Source organism: Pectinophora gossypiella, chromosome 9 (assembly GCF_024362695.1).
Source record: "Pectinophora gossypiella chromosome 9, ilPecGoss1.1, whole genome shotgun sequence".
In the NCBI taxonomy this organism is placed as follows: Eukaryota; Metazoa; Arthropoda; class Insecta; order Lepidoptera; family Gelechiidae; genus Pectinophora; species Pectinophora gossypiella.
The window spans coordinates 7,514,287-7,534,803 of record NC_065412.1 but is presented as its reverse complement, the minus strand read 5'-3'; the positions used below and the strand labels follow the sequence as shown (position 1 = coordinate 7,534,803).

The following is a 20,517-nucleotide window of genomic DNA, read 5'->3' as shown; positions in this document are numbered from 1 at the left end:
ATTGTCAATGATTTGTGTTCCTTCTTGTGGTCCTTGCTGTCAATACTTCATTCACAGTTCATTCATTCTACAACTCATTCATTTACCATCCCATCTGTCAGTTTTTGTTGTGAGATTGGTGTGTGGTTTTTTTTAGTGTTTTGCTGATAAATAATTCTTTTTACCCCTTACTCTTGATCAGGAACTTCAATATAATACAGGAAATATAATATTTAAGTTTTTATAATTTTCCCAGAACCGTCACTTGTGAAGTTTACAAAATGGTTGGTCTCGATGCTGATATGAACCGGGATGACGACTGTGACAATATAGGGCTGGGATGTGCTCTGGAGCACTTTTCCGAGGTGGAGGAAGTGTTGAACATGATAGACAATGTGAAAACTATCTATAACACTCCAGCTGTGGAAGTAGAATATGAAAAACTCTACGGTATTCTGAAACAGTATTATGAGCAGCCTCATTTACTTGATCCCCACTTGGATAAAATATTGTCCAGGTTTCTTGGCTTGATAAAGGACAAGGAGTCGCCAATGGAATTAAAACATGCTACTTTCAATTATATGTATCAAATTATTAGAATTAGAGGATACAAAATAGTCATCAGGCATCTGCCACATGAGGTAAGTCTACTTTTTATTAACTTTTTTAATGGAGCCATCATGCCAATAACAGTCACAGTGGCTAAGTTATCGTTTTATACATTAAAAGTAAAATAATATTTTGCCTCAGGTTTCAGATCTGCTAACTGTCCTGGCACTGCTGGAAGTGCAGGATCCCAATGACAAGGAGTCCTGGCGCAGCAGATTCGTGTTGCTGCTGTGGTTGTCTATTGTTGTCATCATACCGTTTCACATGAGCCGTTTAGATGGCTTCACCCCAGGACATGCTGGTATGGTTCACTCTTAGCTTAACTTTTCACAAACATTCCAGTTTCTATTATAAAACACCATAATTTCCGCAGGTACTTCTGATGAAGGCACATCTAAGAAGCTCACAGTTATGGAAAGAATCTTTAACATATGCAAAACATATGCACAATGCAAGGACACCTGTGCTGAAGCCAGTGCTTTCTTAGCTTCCAAGTTTTTAACTAGGTAACATAAAAGTTAACTTATACATATTATATTATACTATCTTTATACATATATATATATATTTTTTGTTTTTATGTTTAATGTTTATAGTAGTTATTTAACAATAAATTATATACTGAACACACTGATTACCTAGTTTATGAACTAAACTAATTTTCAGTGTTTAAATTATTACACACTAGTATACAGTCATAATAATATAATTACATAATAATGAAGTTCTTAAATGCTGGTGAATTTTACATATTTCCAGATCTGATGTAAAAGAATTATATATGGCACCTTTCTTTGACTGGGCATGTGATTTACATTCCAATTTGCAAGATGAAGGCAAAATATACTATGGAGTTCTAGCAGCAGTTGCAGCGGTGCTGAAGCATGGGAAGAGAGATGATTTACTGCCATTCACACCTAAACTACTGCAGTGGGTGACTAAACAGAACTACCAACAACACAAAGCCATGCTTGTCAGGAAATATGGTGTCAAAATTGTGCAAAGAATTGGTGAGTTTATATATTATTGATTTCTGATGTTTGACACTCAAAGTTCAATCTTTTGCTTGGCAGTACATATTTAAACACATTAATCGTTTGATTATTTCTCATTGGGAAGTTGATTGCTATGTAATAGAGGTGTTTATTTTTTAAGTGGACAAAGATATTATTTTTGTTTTTTTATTTATAAACAGTCATTCTATGGCCGGTAAAAAAATTAAAAATGGGGGAAAAACTCGCGGAGTAAAAAAAATACAGAAAATATTTTCGCCTCTTTGTAGAGAGCCTCTAACTTATACAAAAGCCCAAGTAGCAACAGCATAATAAAATTTCCACATACACGTAAGCAACAGTCAAATACATCAAAATTCAGTCGATGTGGGACATTGTCTTATCACATTGAAATAAAATGTCAGTTATAACGTAGAAGTAAAAGATCCACCAAATTGGTCCTCTCAGTCTGTATAATTACGGTAGCCCTAACATAGTGACTGACTGTACATAGTTGTATGATATGCCGTCATTGTCAGGTTTAACATTCCTGCGTCCGCGCGTGGCGTCGTGGCGCTACACTCGTGGTTCACGGTCGTTGGCTGTGACGCTCGGAGCCATGCCCGCTGCTGGTGACAACGAACCCGCTACCTCGCCGCCTGACGATGATGACCAGGATATACCGCAGGAGGTAAGTCAATATTACGTATGAATTATACTTAATGCCACAGATAGAAGACTAGCCTGTGTGTAGTTGATGATCTCTACAACTCTGGTATGAGCGTATCAGAGAAAGTTAGTTTAGTTCCGTAAATTAATATAGTTAGAGAACTGTATTGTTCTAATTGAAATACTGTGTTGGCATTCTCATGAAAATATTCGACATTTTGATTGGGATGGTACTGAATATATCTCAAGGCCTGCATGCGGGCTTGACCAAACCCTAAGCTAAGAAACATATATTGATGATGATCTTTAAGCTTAAAACCTTTGATTTCCAGGTAGAAGAAGTAGTAGAACTTCTACTATGTTCCCTCCGCGACGACGATACGGTGGTACGATGGTCAGCGGCGAAAGGTGTAGGCCGCGTGGGTGCGCGCCTGCCCGCGGCCGCGGCCGCCGACGTGGCCGACAGTGTGCTAGCGCTGTTCGCGCCCCACGAGCGGGACACCGCCTGGCACGGCGGCTGTATGGCGTTGGCCGAGCTTGGTATGATGTTTATGTTACTTTGTTTTCCTTGGTTTATGATTATCCACTAAGCTAAGGCGTCCGTCTTTTGTTCGTTGAAAAGTTTGTTCTTCTCTTGGAAGTCATTAGAAGAACGTCCCTCTACATCCAGAGATTCAGGAAAGTTTTGCTACTAGTCATCTAAGAAAGAGAGCGAGTTGATTTTCTTTTAATCGGGGAGCAATCTCATTGAGGAGATACCACCGAGTATGTCTGCTAAGATTCGCTCACTTTCGAAAGCGTGTCAAGGCCCCTGGTCCCGCAGCCCGGCGCGGGCTGCTGTCGCCGGCGCAAGTGGGCGGCGCCATGCGCGCGGTGGCGGCGGCGCTGCGGCGCGACGAGCCGCGCGCGGCTTGCGGCGGGGGCGGCGGGGGGCGCGCGGCAAGGGACTCGGCCTGCCACGCCGCCTGGGCCTTCGCCCGCGCCTACGACGCCGCCGCGCTCGCGCCCTACGCCACGACCCTCGCCAACGCCTTGATTGCTACTGCGTGTTTTGATCGAGAGGTTTGTAACACTATTCTGTTCTCTCAGGCTCGAAGATAAAATAAATAGCCAAATTCTTTTCAAATGTCAGACTGACTGTGGGACAAACTGTGCTGTGGTTTAAAGGTATAATACACAATACATACTCATACATAATCTCACGCCTATTTCCCACCGGGGTAAGTAGAGACTAAGGGATTCAATTTGCTTTGGTAATAAAAACAAGGTGAACATCCGCCCCGAAGTCATACGACACTTTACTTCGGAGCAATTGATCACTATCAGTCTGTGTTTTATTGATGAATGAAATCCTCTCCAAAGCAGAAAGTCATCTCCTTTCGTACTGTTAGTAAAACAACTGATCACAAATTTAAATGAAATGCACAAATCCTCAGATATTTTAAATAAACAAATACTTGCTTGACTACAGATAAATTGTCGTCGCGCGGCTTCAGCGGCGTACCAAGAAAACGTAGGCAGACACGGCATGTTCCCTCACGGCATAGACGTCCTCACCATTGCTGACTTCCAGTCCGTCGGGCCCAGGAACAACGCGTTCATGGTTGTTGCCCCACTAGTGGCCAACTACCCTGAATACACGCAACCTCTCATTGACCACCTCGTCGATCTCAAGGTCGAGCACTGGGACTGCGCCATACGAGAACTGGCCGCTAAAGCTCTCAACAAACTCACTCACAAGGTATACCATCTCTTTTTTAAACTTTGTTTTTAATTGTAATACGATCTCTTTGGTCTTTCTCAATCTAAATCTTCTACATTGTCCATATCTTCTTTCTTTGAATAAGAAAAATAAATCATCTAAATTTAGAACAGCTACATAAGCTGTCATTTTGTCACTCATTTTGTATATTTTTAGCTTAGCTTATGTTAGTTAGGATAGTTATATATTTATCTATCTTTATTATTTTAGTTGTATTACATGTTTTGGCATTATATTTATCGGCCGGGGACCAGATATTTCACGCATTAGGGCTGTAAAAAAGTTAAAGGAAATTTGTAAATATGTGTGAAGTAAGACGATTTACTTTATATTTCAAAAGTATGTTGTTTATAACTTGCTTTTGCATTCAAGTTGATATATACGAATGTGCTGCAGTTTCCTATTTGATTAAACCAATGGACTGTGACTGCACCCGCCTATTGCTTTCAGCACATAATTGAAAACTCGTTCTCAAATTTTACTTCCAGATTGTGAGAAAACAAAACATTATTTAACTGTTTGAGAGCACGATTTGTAAACCGCATATATACGTTTTTTCCCTACAGTTACCGGAATATGTGGCGACCGTGGTGCTTCCAAAGTTAGTGAGCAAGACTGAATCGATAGATCTTAACGTGCGACACGGCGCCATACTGGGCATAGGAGAGGCTATCTTGGCACTTTCACAGACTGAACTGGCCGATGGTATGTTTATTTTTTATATTTGCAGAAACTTACGCACGTAATCATAAAAGAAGTGGGCAGAGTCACAAATAATCAGAAAACAGGTTGTAACCAGTCCATTACGTTAGAAAAATAGAAGTGTGTCTAAGACAAGGGAGGTTAAAAATGCCACATAAAAGCAATTCATCTAAGAAATCAATATTGCTATTTGACATTCATTGACTTTGCTCACTTTTACGCTTTGCGCAAATGTGAATTCAGTACTTCTCTTCTATGACGACCGGTTGCCATACAACCATAAAGTTGAAGAAGAATTACTTTGATGTGGCCTTTTTAACTCTTCAAGTTCTACTACAAATTTTAACTTTTTAAGTATTATGACATTGTGAGAGTGCACTCACTGGAACCGAGTTGGTATTCACATACCAGTATTCGAACGCTTACGTAGAACGCAAATACGTACAAAACGCGTCCAAGATGCAAACGACCTTTAGCCAACTACGCACAACCGTTTATTGGTGAAATGGTGCAACAGATTCTTAGTAAACGCAATATTGTTGCAGGCAAGAAGGCAGACTCGTTGATTGCGGAGGAGGTATCGGTGGCGGTGCGGGACTTAGTGCGGCGGCTGCGGTGTCGGCAACAGTTCCGCGGGCTGGGCGGCGAGCTGATGCGGCAGGCGTGCTGCCACTGCATCGCTGCGCTCGCGCAGGCCGCCGCGCCCTACCACCAACACCCAGTCATAGGTCAGTTAAACCATAGGTCTGAGAGCAGCAGCAGGTCAGTGACCAGTAGCTGATGCTGCCACTGCATCGCCCTTCCACCAGCACACAGTCATAGGTCAGTAAGTAGTCATAGCTCAGTGAGAAGTCTTCTCGCATTTCCACAAGTGACGCGAGGAGTTGATGCGCGTGCTGCCACTGTGGACCCTTTGTAAGACAGCTCCTTGTTTAAACCATTGTTGGTTCCGACTACTACTTACTGAAGTAACTATGTAGTCGTTACATGATGGTACTTAATTGACAATAATAAAATTTATGTCCTTGGAATGTTGGAGATACCAATTTAATGGTAACACTTACGTCATCAAATGGCTAGCAACGACGGCTCATAGGATTGAGCATACCTGGTTTTCATGGAACTCACAATCCACAGTATAGATGAAGATGGCCAGTGAACAGTAGCTGTCGAACATTCAGCAGCACACGTTATTAACGTTCACACGATAATTATCGCGGGTTTTGACCAATATAGTTACTTTATTCCAAGTATCGTTGTTGCTCCTCATGTGGAGACTATAGGTCAAGCCGATTTTACATTACCCAGTTAATACAGATTTTCTATTCTATCTCAACAGACGACTGGCTGAATCTAATAGAAGAATGTCTCTCCCACGACGTGCAAGCTATCCGAGAGAAGGCAATTCACGCTCTACCTCTGGTATTCGAGCAGTATTTACGCGACGATAACCTGAAGTATGGTGACGAGACTGCGAAGGAGAAGCGAATGCGTCTGATGGACAAGTACTGTGAACAGCTGAGCAACGGGGGTGTCAATGGCCTCGTGCTGAGGATGGGATATGCCCGGGCTGTTGGTAAGTTTGATTTTTAGTTTTTTACTTGGTTTAGAACATCATAGAAGGAAAAATTGAAGGGATGAGAGGAAGGGATAGACCTAGGAGAACATTTATAAAACAAATCAAAGAGAAGGTGCAGGTCATGTCGTGTCAGGTGGTGAAGGATTTGGCGGGAAGAAGAGAGGAATGGCGATTACTCTTAAATCTCTTAAATAAAGAGAGAGATTCATAAGAATGATATTGCCACAACTTCGTCTGTGGAGACTTAGGAAAACTGCGTCCAGTACACTAAGATATTGTCTGCAAAAGTACCCTTGTGCCTCTGACAACGTGTATGCAAGAATTTATTTATCGGTTGAATAGTTAAGACATAATAGCTGTCTTTCATACTTACGATATTCTTTCATACATGTCTAATTAAAACTGTGTCTTCAGGGTTTCTGTATAATGCGGTCTTAAAACATAGATTCTGACAGTGAGGCATTGGAAATAAATCGAAAATGTTACTGTACTTGTAAAAACAACTGTTGCAGACTCCTAATGTTAATCACTCCTAGTTTCAATTTATGTTTCTTTTTAGGTGCCTTACCAAAATACATCTTAGCGGAACATCTCCCAACCGTCATCCAATCTCTGATCGACTGCACCAAAGTGACAGAATCGACCCAGAAGTGGGCGGAAGCTCGCCGCGATGCGGTTGTGGGTTTGACTGAAGTATGTATGACTATGGGCATTGTTGGCGGCGTGGAGAAATACATAGGGGAGATTATAGACGCCTTACTGGACTGTCTCTCTGAATATACTATCGATATGAGAGGAGACATCGGTGCGTGGGTCCGGGAGGCTAGTATGACTGGTGAGTCTTTAATGTTTTAGTCCAAAGTTAAATATTGTTTGAGAAACTCGTTTTTCAAATATTGTAGCATATACCGATTGCTTATTGTCTTGATTATAATGTGCAATGGAGTGGTCGATAAGGGAATGTGTAGGTATTTAAAGCATAAAATGCATTTGTCCATGGTATGCAGTGAAAGTCTACTAAGGAATTATTGCATTTTTAACATGGTGGATTATTAAAATTTATCTTCATGGTTGGTTAACCTATCATAATGCTATAAGGTTCGTCACAAGGAGATCCTTACCGGGGGTGGTTATAATTTGTCTTCAAGAGATGCCGTAAAAACACCTCCACCAACCCGCAGTGGAGCAGCGTGGTGGAGTATGCTCCATACCCCCTCCGGTTGATTGAGGGGAGGCCTGTAGGACGGCTGTTTATGTTATGTTATTGCGCCATCGTGGTACGTGACTATAGAAGTGTCCCCTGCAGGGTTGATGTCGGTGTGCCGTCAGTGCGCGGCGCAGGCCCCGCATCTGAACACCCCGCAGGCGGTGCAGGGCGTGATGCGCGGCGTGGCGCAGCAGGCTGTGGAGAAGATCGACCGCACGCGCGCGCACGCCGGACGGATCTTCACCGCGCTCCTCTACAAGTGGGTTGCACGACTTAGGTTTTTTCGTATAATAACATGCCTGTATCCCCTATTGGGTACGCAGAGGTGTACAGTATAATAATATGTATACACCCACTCTTCGCCAGCTATGTTTAAGTTCCATGTAACGGGAAGAATCCATGTAAATCCATGTAATGAATTCAAACTCATAAAGTCGAATACAGTGGTTTATAGCCCGAGTAACACGTACAGAACGGTAACTCTCCGCTCCGCACCAATATTCGCATCGGGCGCCGACCTCACACCCTCTTAAGTCTTACTTTAGTCCTTAGCCGTGAGCCGCTAAGAAGTTAGTGGGACCGCGCACATACTGTCTCGCTCGCACTTAAGCTTTGAAATGTCGCGCCGTATATTGCTCAAACTTTTTATTTCAATTCGCAGTGATCCGCCTATCGCGAACATTCCAAATCACGACGCTTTAAAGCGGATCTTCCCTTCTGAAGAAGTGGAGCTGAAACAGAAGGAGGAAGAAGAGAGCGAGCAAGCGGCCAGCGAGACCTCCAACGTGGTGCTCTGGCTGTTCCCCGGGCACACTATGCCGAGATTCGTGCAGCTACTCTCGTTCCCCGCGTACAGATACAACGTTGTCAAAGGGCTTATAGTCAGTGGCGGCGAACTCACTGAAAGCTTGGTAAGTTGTACATAAATACATACTCACACATAACACTCCCGTAATCTTTACTGGTGGGCAGGGCCACAAGTACACAGAGGACTTTTGTCATTGTACCTTCTTTGTAGGCAATGGTTATAGTTTTGCTTTTGATGTCATGTCAAAGTAAAAAATATTCAGAGGCAGATACCCGAAAGGTTCTCAATTACACATTTGGCCCTGTCTTACCTGTTATTTGCCAAGGCCACTATGATCCAAACTAGTTGCTGATCATTGATACCTGAGTAGGGGACTATGCACAGAAAGTTCCAGCTTTTATAAAATAACAAAACTTTGGCGGTTGCTAGCTGTTACACTAGGTAACATCATTCTACAATTTCAATACAAAATACATATTTAACACTTTATTTTGTTCTAGGTAAAACACACAATGTCTTCCTTGTACGCTTACCTGAACAATCTTCACAATGACAAAGAAATGCTGAAGTCCATCTGTGACACTATCATCAAAGTGTTCGCTGACAACTTACATGTCAAGAGGATTACGGGGCCTATATTCAACTTCTTAGACAGATTACTTAGTTCAGGTATGAACTTTGATCATTTACTACAACTTTGTACATCAGGGGGCCTACCGGCTAATTCGCCGAACTTCGGCGACTTGAAAACGATTCAGATAAATCGAAGTTCGGCGTTTGGTACCGGGTAATTTCCGATGTTCATTGCAATCTGGATGAAAATCAATCCATAGATAATAATAGACATAATAGAGAGGTGCATGATTGAACGAATGACTTTTGGTCTTGCGTTCCGTTGAGACATTTGGTAAACATTTAATATTTTATATCATTATGAAATTAAAAAATACAGACTAATTTTGTATGTTATTTTTATTAATTGATAATATTTTTAGTTAATCACTTTGTAAAGTCTTACAAATGTTTAAAACAAAAGGAAAATGCAACGACGGATTTTTCTTTTGCAACTGAAGTAATGAAACGCAAAAAAAAAAGAAAAATGACGTTATGTTATATCAGCTGACTTGGCTGACATACTTGAATTCGCGCCGAATGCAACAGTTTTATCTTCTCAGAATTTATACAATAACAACAATAACGAAAGAAATGTAAGTAAATTATTAATCTAGTAGGTAGTAGTAAGAAACATGTCAACAAAGAATAGTCACATAATGAACCTATTCATTGTTCAACAACTTAAATAGTTTGTTGGAAACTTGTAAATGTATCTTTTTGTTTTTCTAGATCACCGATTTACTACCTACTAGATCTAGAGAGTCGGAGGCTAGACATGGAGGAGCGACTTGTTTCAGCAGTTAACAAGCTGGCTGGCTACAGCTGCTGAAGCTAATAGCAAGGCCGCGGATATGCAAACAGAGTTGCTTCGGCTGCTGCTGGAGGAAGTTAGGTGAAGACCAATATAAGGTAATTTACTCACTTATTAAAAATTGTATGGAATTGGAGCAAGTAGGAGAAGTTTATAAGGATCACGACACTTGGTGGTCTGTCCTAACTGCCTACCCCGCCAGGGATGTAGCGTAAAGATGTTATATACCCAAATTTACCTCCTTGATCAGCATATTTTACTCCATACTATAGCAAGAATAAAGGCCAAAAATAAATATCCTTATACCTTTGTATGTGCTACTTTATTACATTCCAAAATATTTTCTTTACATTGTATTTCATTCCATTAGAGTCGGCTAGTGTTCCTAAACTTTTAATTCATGAAGGACCACTTTACAAAATTTCTGCCTTGCCGGGATCACCCAAATAAATAAAGTAATAACTAAAGGATTATAACTAGTCTATAAAGACTATTACTAATGTACACGATAGACGTCATAAAAACTTTGTCATTATTGTGACTGTTTATATTTCGCATGTATTTTATATGAATTAATGGATTTATTTATTACAGGTTAAAGAATAGCAGCATGACGATTCTCAAGAACGAAGATACTAGAGAAACTAAGTTAAAATACTTAAGTAAAAACATATTATGTATTCAATAAACTTGTATGTAAATATTTAAGCTAAAGTATAAGTACTCCATTTATGTTATTTAAGTGAAGTTGTATTTAATTAAAATATGTACTTAAGTTTGGTCATGTTATTTAAGTGAGTTTGTCTAGGGGTATCATTAAAGTACATTAAAGACAAAGCAACTAGATATCATTTTTCCAAGAACTATTTGAAACAAAAATAATATAGCATCACGCTTCTATTCCCGAAGGGGTAGGCAGAGGTGTATAGTATATGTATACATGTCCGTATACACAACAGGACCCTTCGTCTGATTCGATCGACAACCAGAGTTTCACTTTCGTAATATTTAGTACCTTCCGAGTAGTGTAAGAAAAATAATAGTACCTTTACAGTTAAACAAAAAACTTGAATTAATTTCCAGCAGGACCCTCCGTGGTTTGAAGGTCTTCAGACCATTGGTGTATATCCCTGTATAGCGGTGCATTAGTACCTTCAGATTATCTTCGTTTTCTTTTAAAACAAATATTAGTTTATAAGAAATAAATCTACAAAATTTTTATACTGCCAGCAGGACCCTTTTTTGTTTTGGTGCTTTCAGTCCAGACATTCATATTTCCTAGCAGCAGTATATTAGTACTTTTCAAAAAAATATCGCTTAATTAAAAAAAAATGTATTAAAAAGTAATAAGACTGATTCTTTATCAGAGAAAATATTCTAACACTTTTATTTATGTGATGCAACCAATGATCTACTATGATCTTTATTAACCCACGCCGAACAACGTTTGATTGATAATTTCTATTGGTAATTGTAATTTTGATTGGTAATTGTAATTTTGATTGATAATTCCTAATGTAAATTTTTGTAAATATAATTTATTTTTTGTTATAATTTTCATTGTGTTTTCCTTTTTGACGATATTAAACTACGTACCTACCTAATATAACATGAAAACTGATTTTTATTTCATTGGTTGCATCACATAAATAAAAGTGTTAGAATATTTTCTCTGATAAAGAATCAGTCTTATTACTTTTTAATACATTTTTTTTTAATTAAGCGATATTTTTTTGAAAAGTACTAATATACTGCTGCTAGGAAATATGAATGTCTGGACTGAAAGCACCAAAACAAAAAAGGGTCCTGCTGGCAGTATAAAAATTTTGTAGATTTATTTCTTATAAACTAATATTTGTTTTAAAAGAAAACGAAGATAATCTGAAGGTACTAATGCACCGCTATACAGGGATATACACCAATGGTCTGAAGACCTTCAAACCACGGAGGGTCCTGCTGGAAATTAATTCAAGTTTTTTGTTTAACTGTAAAGGTACTATTATTTTTCTTACACTACTCGGAAGGTACTAAATATTACGAAAGTGAAACTCTGGTTGTCGATCGAATCAGACGAAGGGTCCTGTTGTGTATACGGACATTATGTATACACCCACTCCTTGCCAACTACTATCTAATAAAAAGATTTGTATAGGTGTATTGATGAAGATGTTGGATGCAATTAACTTATATTTCCATATTATAGTAAGAATTGGGAACAATATTATATTTGTAGTATGTTCTAATTGATTACATTTCTTTGATCCACCCGCAGGGCTTTTTTGATTATACTATTACACATTACAAATAGTCTAGTCCCCATAAGGCCCCGCAAGCTTGTATTTATACAAAATAAATGGATTTATTTATTACAAGTTAAAGATAGATGGATAAACTACTTTATTAAGCACAATGGACACAAGATTAGAAAAATGTATCTACTTGAGAGATAGGTTGGTTAATGAGAGGGGTGCAATGAAACAAATTATGTAATAACACAAAATAAATAAATATGCATAATGAAAATAGTTTATTTGATGCCAATAAAGAAAGGTTTGTTTAGATGTTGTATTATTGAATAACAAATCTGCCACTTTTGATTACACCACACTGACTTTGTAATTTACATTTCAAGGACCACACAAGTCCACTTAATAAACTTAAACATATTTAAATTAAGGAGATGTTCCTTTTCCCTTCTCAAAGTGCTGTTGTTCCAAATATGGTTATCTTGGCTAGCAGTCTAGCACTAACACTCCCATTGGATTCATCACAAATGTAATGCACATATCTCCATCACAAATCTGAAAATTAAAATATTTTTAGCGACTCAATCATAAGAATCAAAACAAATGTAGCTAGTTAAAGGCATGATTCTTACCAACATAACATGCAATGAATGGTAATACTTGCTATTGAAGAAGGCCTCTTCCCACTTGTGAGGTTGGATAATGGCAATGTGTGTGCCGTGGATGCATCCAAGTACTCCAAGAAATCCAAATTTGTCATTAAAACCTCTGGAGACTTCTACATGCTCAGTTTTTGTCCGAGGAAACTTGATATATTATCTCACGATTGCAGGCTCATTGAGGGCATTTGTCACTGTAATATATAACATACAGATATTATATTGGATTCATGTAATGTTGTAGTATAACTTTAATTATCAAAATATAAGGTAAAATATAACATAATATAGTAACCACCTACCTTAAAGTCGATTGCACAGTTGTAGAGCATTGGACCTCCAGATATGGTTCTAAGTCATGATACAAAGTCCGAAATGCATCTTTTGATAATCTAAAATTATTAATGTAGCTACTCTCTGAAACAAAACAAAATAGATAAGTATGAAATGATCAAAAATCGCTTCTAGTAAGTTAAGCAACTTTTCCTCTGTAAACATTGAGCCACTTGTCAGAAATAATGTTATAAATAGATGTACCTGTGAGAAGTATATACTGGCTTTTCTCTCGAAGTATCCTGCAATCGATTTGCTCAAGATTCTGAAGACATTTTCTTCCGCAGCAGCCCATAAAACGACTATCTCCATGACACTGTATTTAGGTATTTAAACACGAAAATCCACGCCGATATCAATTTTATATTGATTCAGATGTTCCTAAAATTTGTCGCCCACCGTAAATAGCTCCTAATATTGTTGAAAAACAGTGAAAATAAGAAATTAAAATTGATCACGGTTACTGAAAAGTGCCCGGCTTCAACTGACACTTCCAATGGGAATCGGCTTCAGGCGCCGAACTTCGATTTTTTACGCGGTAGCGATTTTAGTGTCAAAAGTACTGAAATCATTCGTTCAATCGGCTTGCCGAACTTCATGTGACGTCACGAATCGGGGATCGCCATATTGGCTGCTTACGCGGTACGACAGAATCAAATGGATGTTCGATTTGCTCCAATCTGAATCGGCTTCGTCTTAGCCGGTAGCCCCCCAGTAGATGTGTTACTTTTCAATGGTCCCGATTCGGGTAACCATCAACTTAATTTCACAGGACTAAAACTATCTTTCTTGCACTTCTTGTTAGCGAAGAACGGCGCCATTATTTTTTCCAGTATTTTAATTTGTTATTTTGTTATCATATGGGTTATGAGGTGGAATACCAACCTCATCAACCCTGGTGTCAGGATTATTATTGAGCCGCCAAAGGCCCTGACGAAGGTAAGATGACTCATGTAACAACTACATACTTACATCAGTAAGTAGTAACCGGGACCAACGGCTATACGTGCCTCCTGAAGCACGGATCATCTTACTTTCGGACAATCAGGCGATCAGCCTGTAATGTCCTAACCAAACTAGGGATCACAAATTGATTTAATATTTTAATACTTAGACTGCTATTCGGAGCGGAAGCAAATTCGGTCTAGCCGACCTTGAGTTGTAAACGGCGTAACTAACACGCACGCCTTGTCTATTATATTGTATGCTTTTGTTTTAGGCTCAATATCGCCAATCTTAGAAGACCCAGAGTCAACATTTCCATTGGATGTGCTGAAATATCTGCAAATGGAACTGAGAGGAGCAAAGAATATTTATAAGCTTTTAGACTCTATTAACGTATTATGTCAACTAATTCAGGTGAGTTTGTACTTGCATGTATTGATTGATAATAAATTATATTAGAATTGCATAGTTCACTTCAAACATCGGCGTGCAACGAAACCAGTCGTTAGTTGGTATTTTCATCTAGAATAAAGTTTAATCATATCTTTTCAAAGAAAGAACTACGTTCAGCTGCTTATCATTTGAGTCAAAAATGTAATAATAAGTGCGACATTTTGTCACGTTTTTCTGTGACGTCACAGGTAGCTTTTCATACAACGTTTAGTAAAAACTGATTTGATTAGTTGGAAACTACCCTATTGTATGATGTAGTAAATACGTCTTTTGGTAGCTTATAGTTGTACTAACCCTGATATGGCGTTAGTTGTCCCTGTCTGTACCGGAACAATCGTATATGCAGGTGGGTGGGCCGGTCTGCAGCAAGTCTCTGGGCCAGCTGGTGATCTACCTGTGCTACGCCGACCGCTACGTGAGGCGCTGCGCCGCCGCCCGCCTGTACGAGGCGCTCACGCTCTATGGAGACGTGTCTTCTGTACCCCAGGATAACCTAGATCAGGTACGACTGCGAACTGACCACCATCACTAATTTAAGAGCCACGCTCTTGTCGGTGTGGCATTCGTCGTGCTACTTTTTAAGGAAAATAGGGCAGTGGTTTCCCTTTTTCCTTCGGCCCCTATTTATTTATCTATCTTCTATATAAATATTATTATTTATCTACTATATACTATTTTAATATACTTCTATGTTTGGACTGGAAGAGAAGTAAAAACGTAGAACTCGTAACATAGCGTCACGAACTGCTAGATCCGAATGTAAATATACTACACATCCTTGCCTGCTATGCTTAAGTCCCATGTAATAGGGGGTGAACCTATTGTTATTAATCGGGCACAAGTCCTGGAAACCGCGTGATGTCATTTATCTATGATCCAAACAAAAATTCATACTCATAATGTCGAATTCAGTGGTAGAGTGCGTTCAGCGTTCTCCGAAAATGAGTGAGCGAGAAAAACTTATGTGGCTGGAGGGTCGGCGGTCTAATATTTGGCTGGTTGCAGGTGATGACGGTGCTGGCGGAGACAGACTGGGAACGCGACGTGAGCGAGCTGCGGCCGCTACGGAACGACCTGTGCGACCTCATGGACATCAAGAGGCCTGTCATGAAACAGAAACCCACATAAACATATCTTTACCTCTTCTAAAACCTACTATTGACTCTGCTAGAAGCAGACGCGCGCAAAGAATTTTATTAATTTTATTTTGCTGATTTGTGCCTTAATCGTGAAATGAACTCTATTTTAGTGCTAGCGCTAATGTGATACTAATATTCGAATTCGCTTATATTTTAACGACTGTCGATCAATTTCGTGCCGGGTTAGGAAGCGGATATTTTATTTAAAGGATTATGAAACTTCTAACGCAAATGCATTTATGATACTCAATGTGGTAATATACGTATTTATTTATTCTAATTGCGTTGTTTGATTTTAGGTTTTAGTCTCATAAAAAAAACAATTACACGTTTTTTTGTTTAATCACTAACAAACTTAGCACAATTTAATAGAAGTAACATTGGCGGCGACTGGCGGACGGAATTTAATTATACTTTAGCTTGACAGCTCTATAACTAGTGCTGTCCTTCATTTACGATAAGTAGAAGATAGAGATAGCGCTAGCGTTAGAACTGTCAAAGTAAGATGAGATTAAGTTTGCCAGAATACCACCGTTTCGTTGTAAACGTTGCAGCCATAAACAAAAATGAAGTGAAGAAGACAATGCTTCATAGCACCGAGGGTTCACTTGTTTTAAGACAAAGAAGTCGAGTCTTTCAACATTTAACACTGCGAAAGTCTTGGAAACTTGACTCTCAGCCCAACACTTGAAGCTGCGCGGGTTCTTGCGGCGCCTCCGCCACCAGGCTCGACCAGAATGTTCCGTAGTTCTTGAGCACTGTCCCGCTGGAAATACAAGGTAACATTACAATTTAATTATACTCTTACGTTGTTAAAATTAAACTCATCACTCGACAGCACATATGTATAATATTATCGTAGTTAGTTTTCACTTATTCTTAACGATTCTCTCTCCTTACAAAAGTAATTTATACAGGGTGTTAGTGACATCGTAACGAACACAGAGGGGAATGATTTAGACCATGATTTTGAGTTGATATCAAGTGGAATTTCCAGTCGGAAAATTCATTATATTTTTTTATTATTTTCAGTTCCATACTTTTCCGACGGAAAATTCCATTTGATATCAACTCAGAATCATAGTCTGAATCATCTCTCAAAGTTTTCGTTACGATGTCACTAATACCCTGTATATTATATTTGTTTTATTTATTGTTTTACGTTCATTGATGTTGGTGATCGTAGTAGTGGAATTCCCTGATATCTGTTTGTCCCAACGGGAGATGGGCATGATCTTATATGTATATATGTATTGGCGTTCAATTTTCTTTTGAGCCTGCTATTCGATCCCGCCTTCTGGCCCTATCAGTGCTATTTTCCTTGCTAATCGGGGGGCACGACAGTGCCCCCGCCAAGTCGAGCGCGAACCAAACACTGCCGTACCATCCTTTACTGGAATTTCCTTTTCTTGGGAACTCTGTCCTATGAATGTCTATGATTAGAGTGATATGTCTTTCGTCTCGTACTAAGTGTTGTACTATATCGGTGTCCTGATGTGTTATCATGCTATTTTAAATAATGTATAATCATGCTATTAATCTGACTTAGTTCTACTGAAAAATGCAAATGCAAAAAGAATGATTATTTTCTTTTACAATAAAGTCTTAACTACTGGTGAATTGGGATTTCCATTTAAGTGACATTGTGTTTTTGACTTGTGTTTGGAGGCTCCGTTCTTCTATTATAACAAATAAATTATCTGTAAACAAAGCAGTATGGTAGGTTAATTGACAACTTACTTGGATTAAAGAATTAAAGAATTACCTGATTTCAGTCTCATCTAACTGCCGTTTTACATACATAGATAAAACGAGAATATAATCACGCGCTTACGACATACTTAGATGAATGTGATTAACGTTTCGACATAACTTCCGTTCCGAGTAACGAATCAATCTACATGTTTTTAAACAAACTACGTAATTAGATATTTGCCCTCGTAAAAATATATTTATAGACAAATAAAACGTTTTAATTCTCTAGAAGGTTCCATATTAAGCTAGCTAATTCCTACGTTTAGTTTCAGTTTGAGGTCATTCATCGCCTAAAGTGATCGTTACACTAACAGTTCATAGTTACGCAACTGCCACATATATGTGAAGTGAAAGGAGATCGGACATAAGGGTAACGACCTCATCTCAGACCCATAACCATGTGGTTAGCAATTTTGATTCATTAACGTGTCAGAAGAGTACAAGTTAATTTGCGTTGTCGCATATTTTAATTACGACATTTCGACAGACTTTGATGCATGTTACAACTAAAGTTGTGTAGTATGTAGTCGGTAGTCTACAAATTAAAGCTCCTATATTTCATTCAAGAGTAAAACTGATTTTGAGAATAGTAGTGCGTAATAAAGATCCTGTATTATATATATCTGATTAAGCCGGGTTTCAAAATTTAAAAAAAAAACCTTTCACTTTTTTAAATAAATTATCAAATTCTGATTACTAAATAAAGACAGATCTAAAACTAACGAAAAATATTTTCTGTTTTCTATTTAACTTATTTATGAATTTTAATCAAGAAAAACGTATAAGTCCGCCGTTTTATCACGTTTTTCTATGACGTCACGTTGTGATTTTTCATTCAAATTCCGTAGTTATTTCGTGTTTTGACGTTTACTGAAAAGTAAGTGATTTGACTAGTTGGAAACTATCCTATTGCCAGTTCCAATGTTTTAATAATTGTCTATGGTGTCTTCGGGACAATAATTCAATCATTAGGGTTGCGCGTATTTCATTGCGGTGATTAATTATCAATACTTACGTGAAGTGTGTGTGATGGGTGACCACAAACAAAAAAAAGTTTTCATCTCGAGCTCCTCCGTGCTTCAGAAGGCACGTTAAGCCGTTGGTCCCGGCTGCATTAGCAGTCGTTAATAACCACCAATCCGCACTGGGCCCGCGTGGTGGTTTAAGGCCCGATCTCCCTATCCATCCATAGAGAAGGCCCGTGCCCCAGCAGTGGGGACGTTAATGGGCTGGTGATGATGATGACTTACGTGAAGTACACTTTGCCTTGCGAGTCAGGCGGCGCCCGCCAGATGAGCGTGGCACGCGACTTGTCCCGCGGGTCAGCGTGCGTGATGGCCGAACATTCAGGGTGGACAGTGGTGTTAGGGGCCTGCTCCCATTGTCCCAGCCATTGGTCTGTCTCCACCGACCGCGCTTGTAGGAAGAAACCCTTGAACGGCTCCACGCCTTCTATTGACACTGAAAGAATATACTTACAGTTAGTTGGCACTCTTTTAAAAATGTGGCCTGATTACGTCACCTGTGAGTGAAAACCTCGTAAGCGCCTTTTTCAAAAATGCGTTCGGAAAAATCACATGTGATTTTTGAGAACAAATCCTCGCAATAGACGCACTAGTTTTAAAAAAAATGTGTGGTAAATTTTTACCCGATTGAAATTAATTGATTTTCTCTTTAACACAACGATATACTACTTATCTACTTATAACTTACCTAAACTTCATTATTATCAACTGCCAATTGTTTGTGACAGTCATGATTCATATTTTTATTGATGAAATCAAAGCGAATGTTCAATGTAGATATGTTTTATTAATATTTCGTTTCTAACGATTCCCTCGCGTTTTAAACCTTCCGACTTGGACTTTATAACAATACTTTCATCTTTACCCCTCTCAAGGCCAATACTACTCGTTGTTTACGATTATTTAACCGTATTTTTGTCACCCAGTTCCGAGAATGAAACCGGTCGAACAGCTTTTATCTGACCCACTGCACCGTGGGAAGAGTTTGCTTAATCGTACCTAAAGCTCGTTTGCTACTCAATAGCAGTCAGTCAATGAAACGACTCCCTACTTACCATTGAGTAACCTCAACCGGTTCTAAAGGTGTAAACGATTTTGTTTTAAACTGACATCGCACGTTGCAAAATTTCTTTGCAATTTCTGTGCATTATGCCGCCCGCCTTTGTTGCCCAATTTTGAAGTGCAAGTGAATGTTTCAGTGTCTGAATGTTTCGTAAATACACCTACTTTAATATTCTGAACATCCACTAAGTAATCTGAAATTAATGTAGATTGTATCTGAGACGAGATAATAAACAGACATCTATCCAATTTCATAATTTGAAACAAAAAACGGTGATAGCCCTGTTCGGAGAACGCGTGACTTACATCGCAGTGCCACGGGTTTGAATTCCGGCGCAGGCCCACTGAATTCGACTTTATTGCATAGATAATTGATATCACGTGGTTTCCAGGATATGAGCTTTGTTAATGGCAATAGGCTCGCCTATTATATGTATAGCGGGTGAGAATTGTGTATATATTATACACCTCTGCCTACCCCTTCTGAGATACAAGCGTCATGCTGTTATAATTACATATTATAATTATGAATAATAACCGACAGTATTTACTCGTATATTTATATCGATTTAATCTATGAAACAAGGCATATTTTATTTGCCTTTTACATAATGGCGCCTCTATGTAATCGGACTTTATCTTATGAATCTAGTATTTCCGCTAGGATAGAAGATTTGAAACTTATTTTCACAGGGCAAAATAACATGTAAATTGTAACATTTCGGTTCAGATTGCTACTATAAATTCATGTTTCATGACAACATACCTGTGATAGGGGAATTGGGTCCATAACTAGAAGAAGACGCCACCACTCTGTATGGAAGAGTCGAGAGGGGTTGTGTCCTGTGTTGGCCATGGTTCGGCTGGTTTGGTCGGTCTTTCACACACGCGTCAACCGGCGCCCCATCAGGAAAGCTTTCCACGCCCCAAAACAGTACTAATACCACCACTAAATTTGACAGCATCGTCAAATACGCGCGAAGTATATGGTCTCCGAAAGCGTCTGCCAAAATCTCAGCCTGCGTTCGACTGTAGTCGCGCGAGCGACCACGCTCACTTTTGTAAGCGCAGTTGGAAAGGATCTAGAATCGAAACGAGTTGTCACATCAATCAACGCATGTACTGATTTAAGGTGCGTCGAAACGATTTTTAAATAGTATTTAGCAT

General features: G+C 39.0%; 3 protein-coding genes and 1 long non-coding RNA gene across 6 annotated transcripts in view; 2 read left to right on the top strand and 2 right to left on the bottom strand.

Annotated features, from left to right (window-relative positions):
• The window catches only part of LOC126369539 (venom allergen 3-like), a 139,842-nt gene that overhangs the window by 59,151 nt on the left and 60,174 nt on the right, over positions 1 to 20,517 (bottom strand). The gene's annotated exons all lie outside the window — the stretch shown is intronic.
• Positions 47 to 15,788, top strand: LOC126369491 (tubulin-specific chaperone D). 2 transcript variants are annotated; one of them, XM_050013926.1, is made up of 19 exons: positions 47 to 118; positions 236 to 620; positions 730 to 889; positions 962 to 1,094; positions 1,348 to 1,598; positions 2,120 to 2,271; positions 2,582 to 2,789; positions 3,073 to 3,311; positions 3,721 to 3,990; positions 4,578 to 4,716; positions 5,259 to 5,441; positions 6,053 to 6,289; positions 6,852 to 7,127; positions 7,599 to 7,758; positions 8,161 to 8,410; positions 8,808 to 8,976; positions 14,191 to 14,330; positions 14,716 to 14,871; positions 15,375 to 15,788. In XM_050013926.1, exons 2-19 carry the CDS (start codon positions 261 to 263, stop codon positions 15,495 to 15,497), a joined length of 3,606 nt encoding a protein of 1,201 aa, XP_049869883.1. In that variant the 5' UTR covers positions 47 to 118; positions 236 to 260; the 3' UTR covers positions 15,498 to 15,788. The 2 variants fall into 2 exon arrangements, with proteins under 2 accessions (XP_049869883.1, XP_049869882.1); XM_050013925.1 differs by having other exon boundaries at positions 68 to 125.
• Positions 9,169 to 12,292, top strand: LOC126369557 (uncharacterized). Its single transcript, XR_007566729.1, has 3 exons — positions 9,169 to 9,515; positions 9,652 to 9,831; positions 10,328 to 12,292. It is a non-coding gene; the product is annotated as an uncharacterized LOC126369557 (long non-coding RNA).
• LOC126369546 (putative defense protein 3) lies at positions 15,902 to 20,457 on the bottom strand. Its single transcript, XM_050014032.1, has 3 exons — positions 20,117 to 20,457; positions 18,514 to 18,724; positions 15,902 to 16,274 (listed from the first exon to the last, which is right to left on the bottom strand). The coding sequence occupies exons 1-3, from the start codon at positions 20,313 to 20,315 to the stop codon at positions 16,184 to 16,186; spliced, it is 501 nt and encodes a 166-aa protein (XP_049869989.1). The 5' UTR covers positions 20,316 to 20,457; the 3' UTR covers positions 15,902 to 16,183.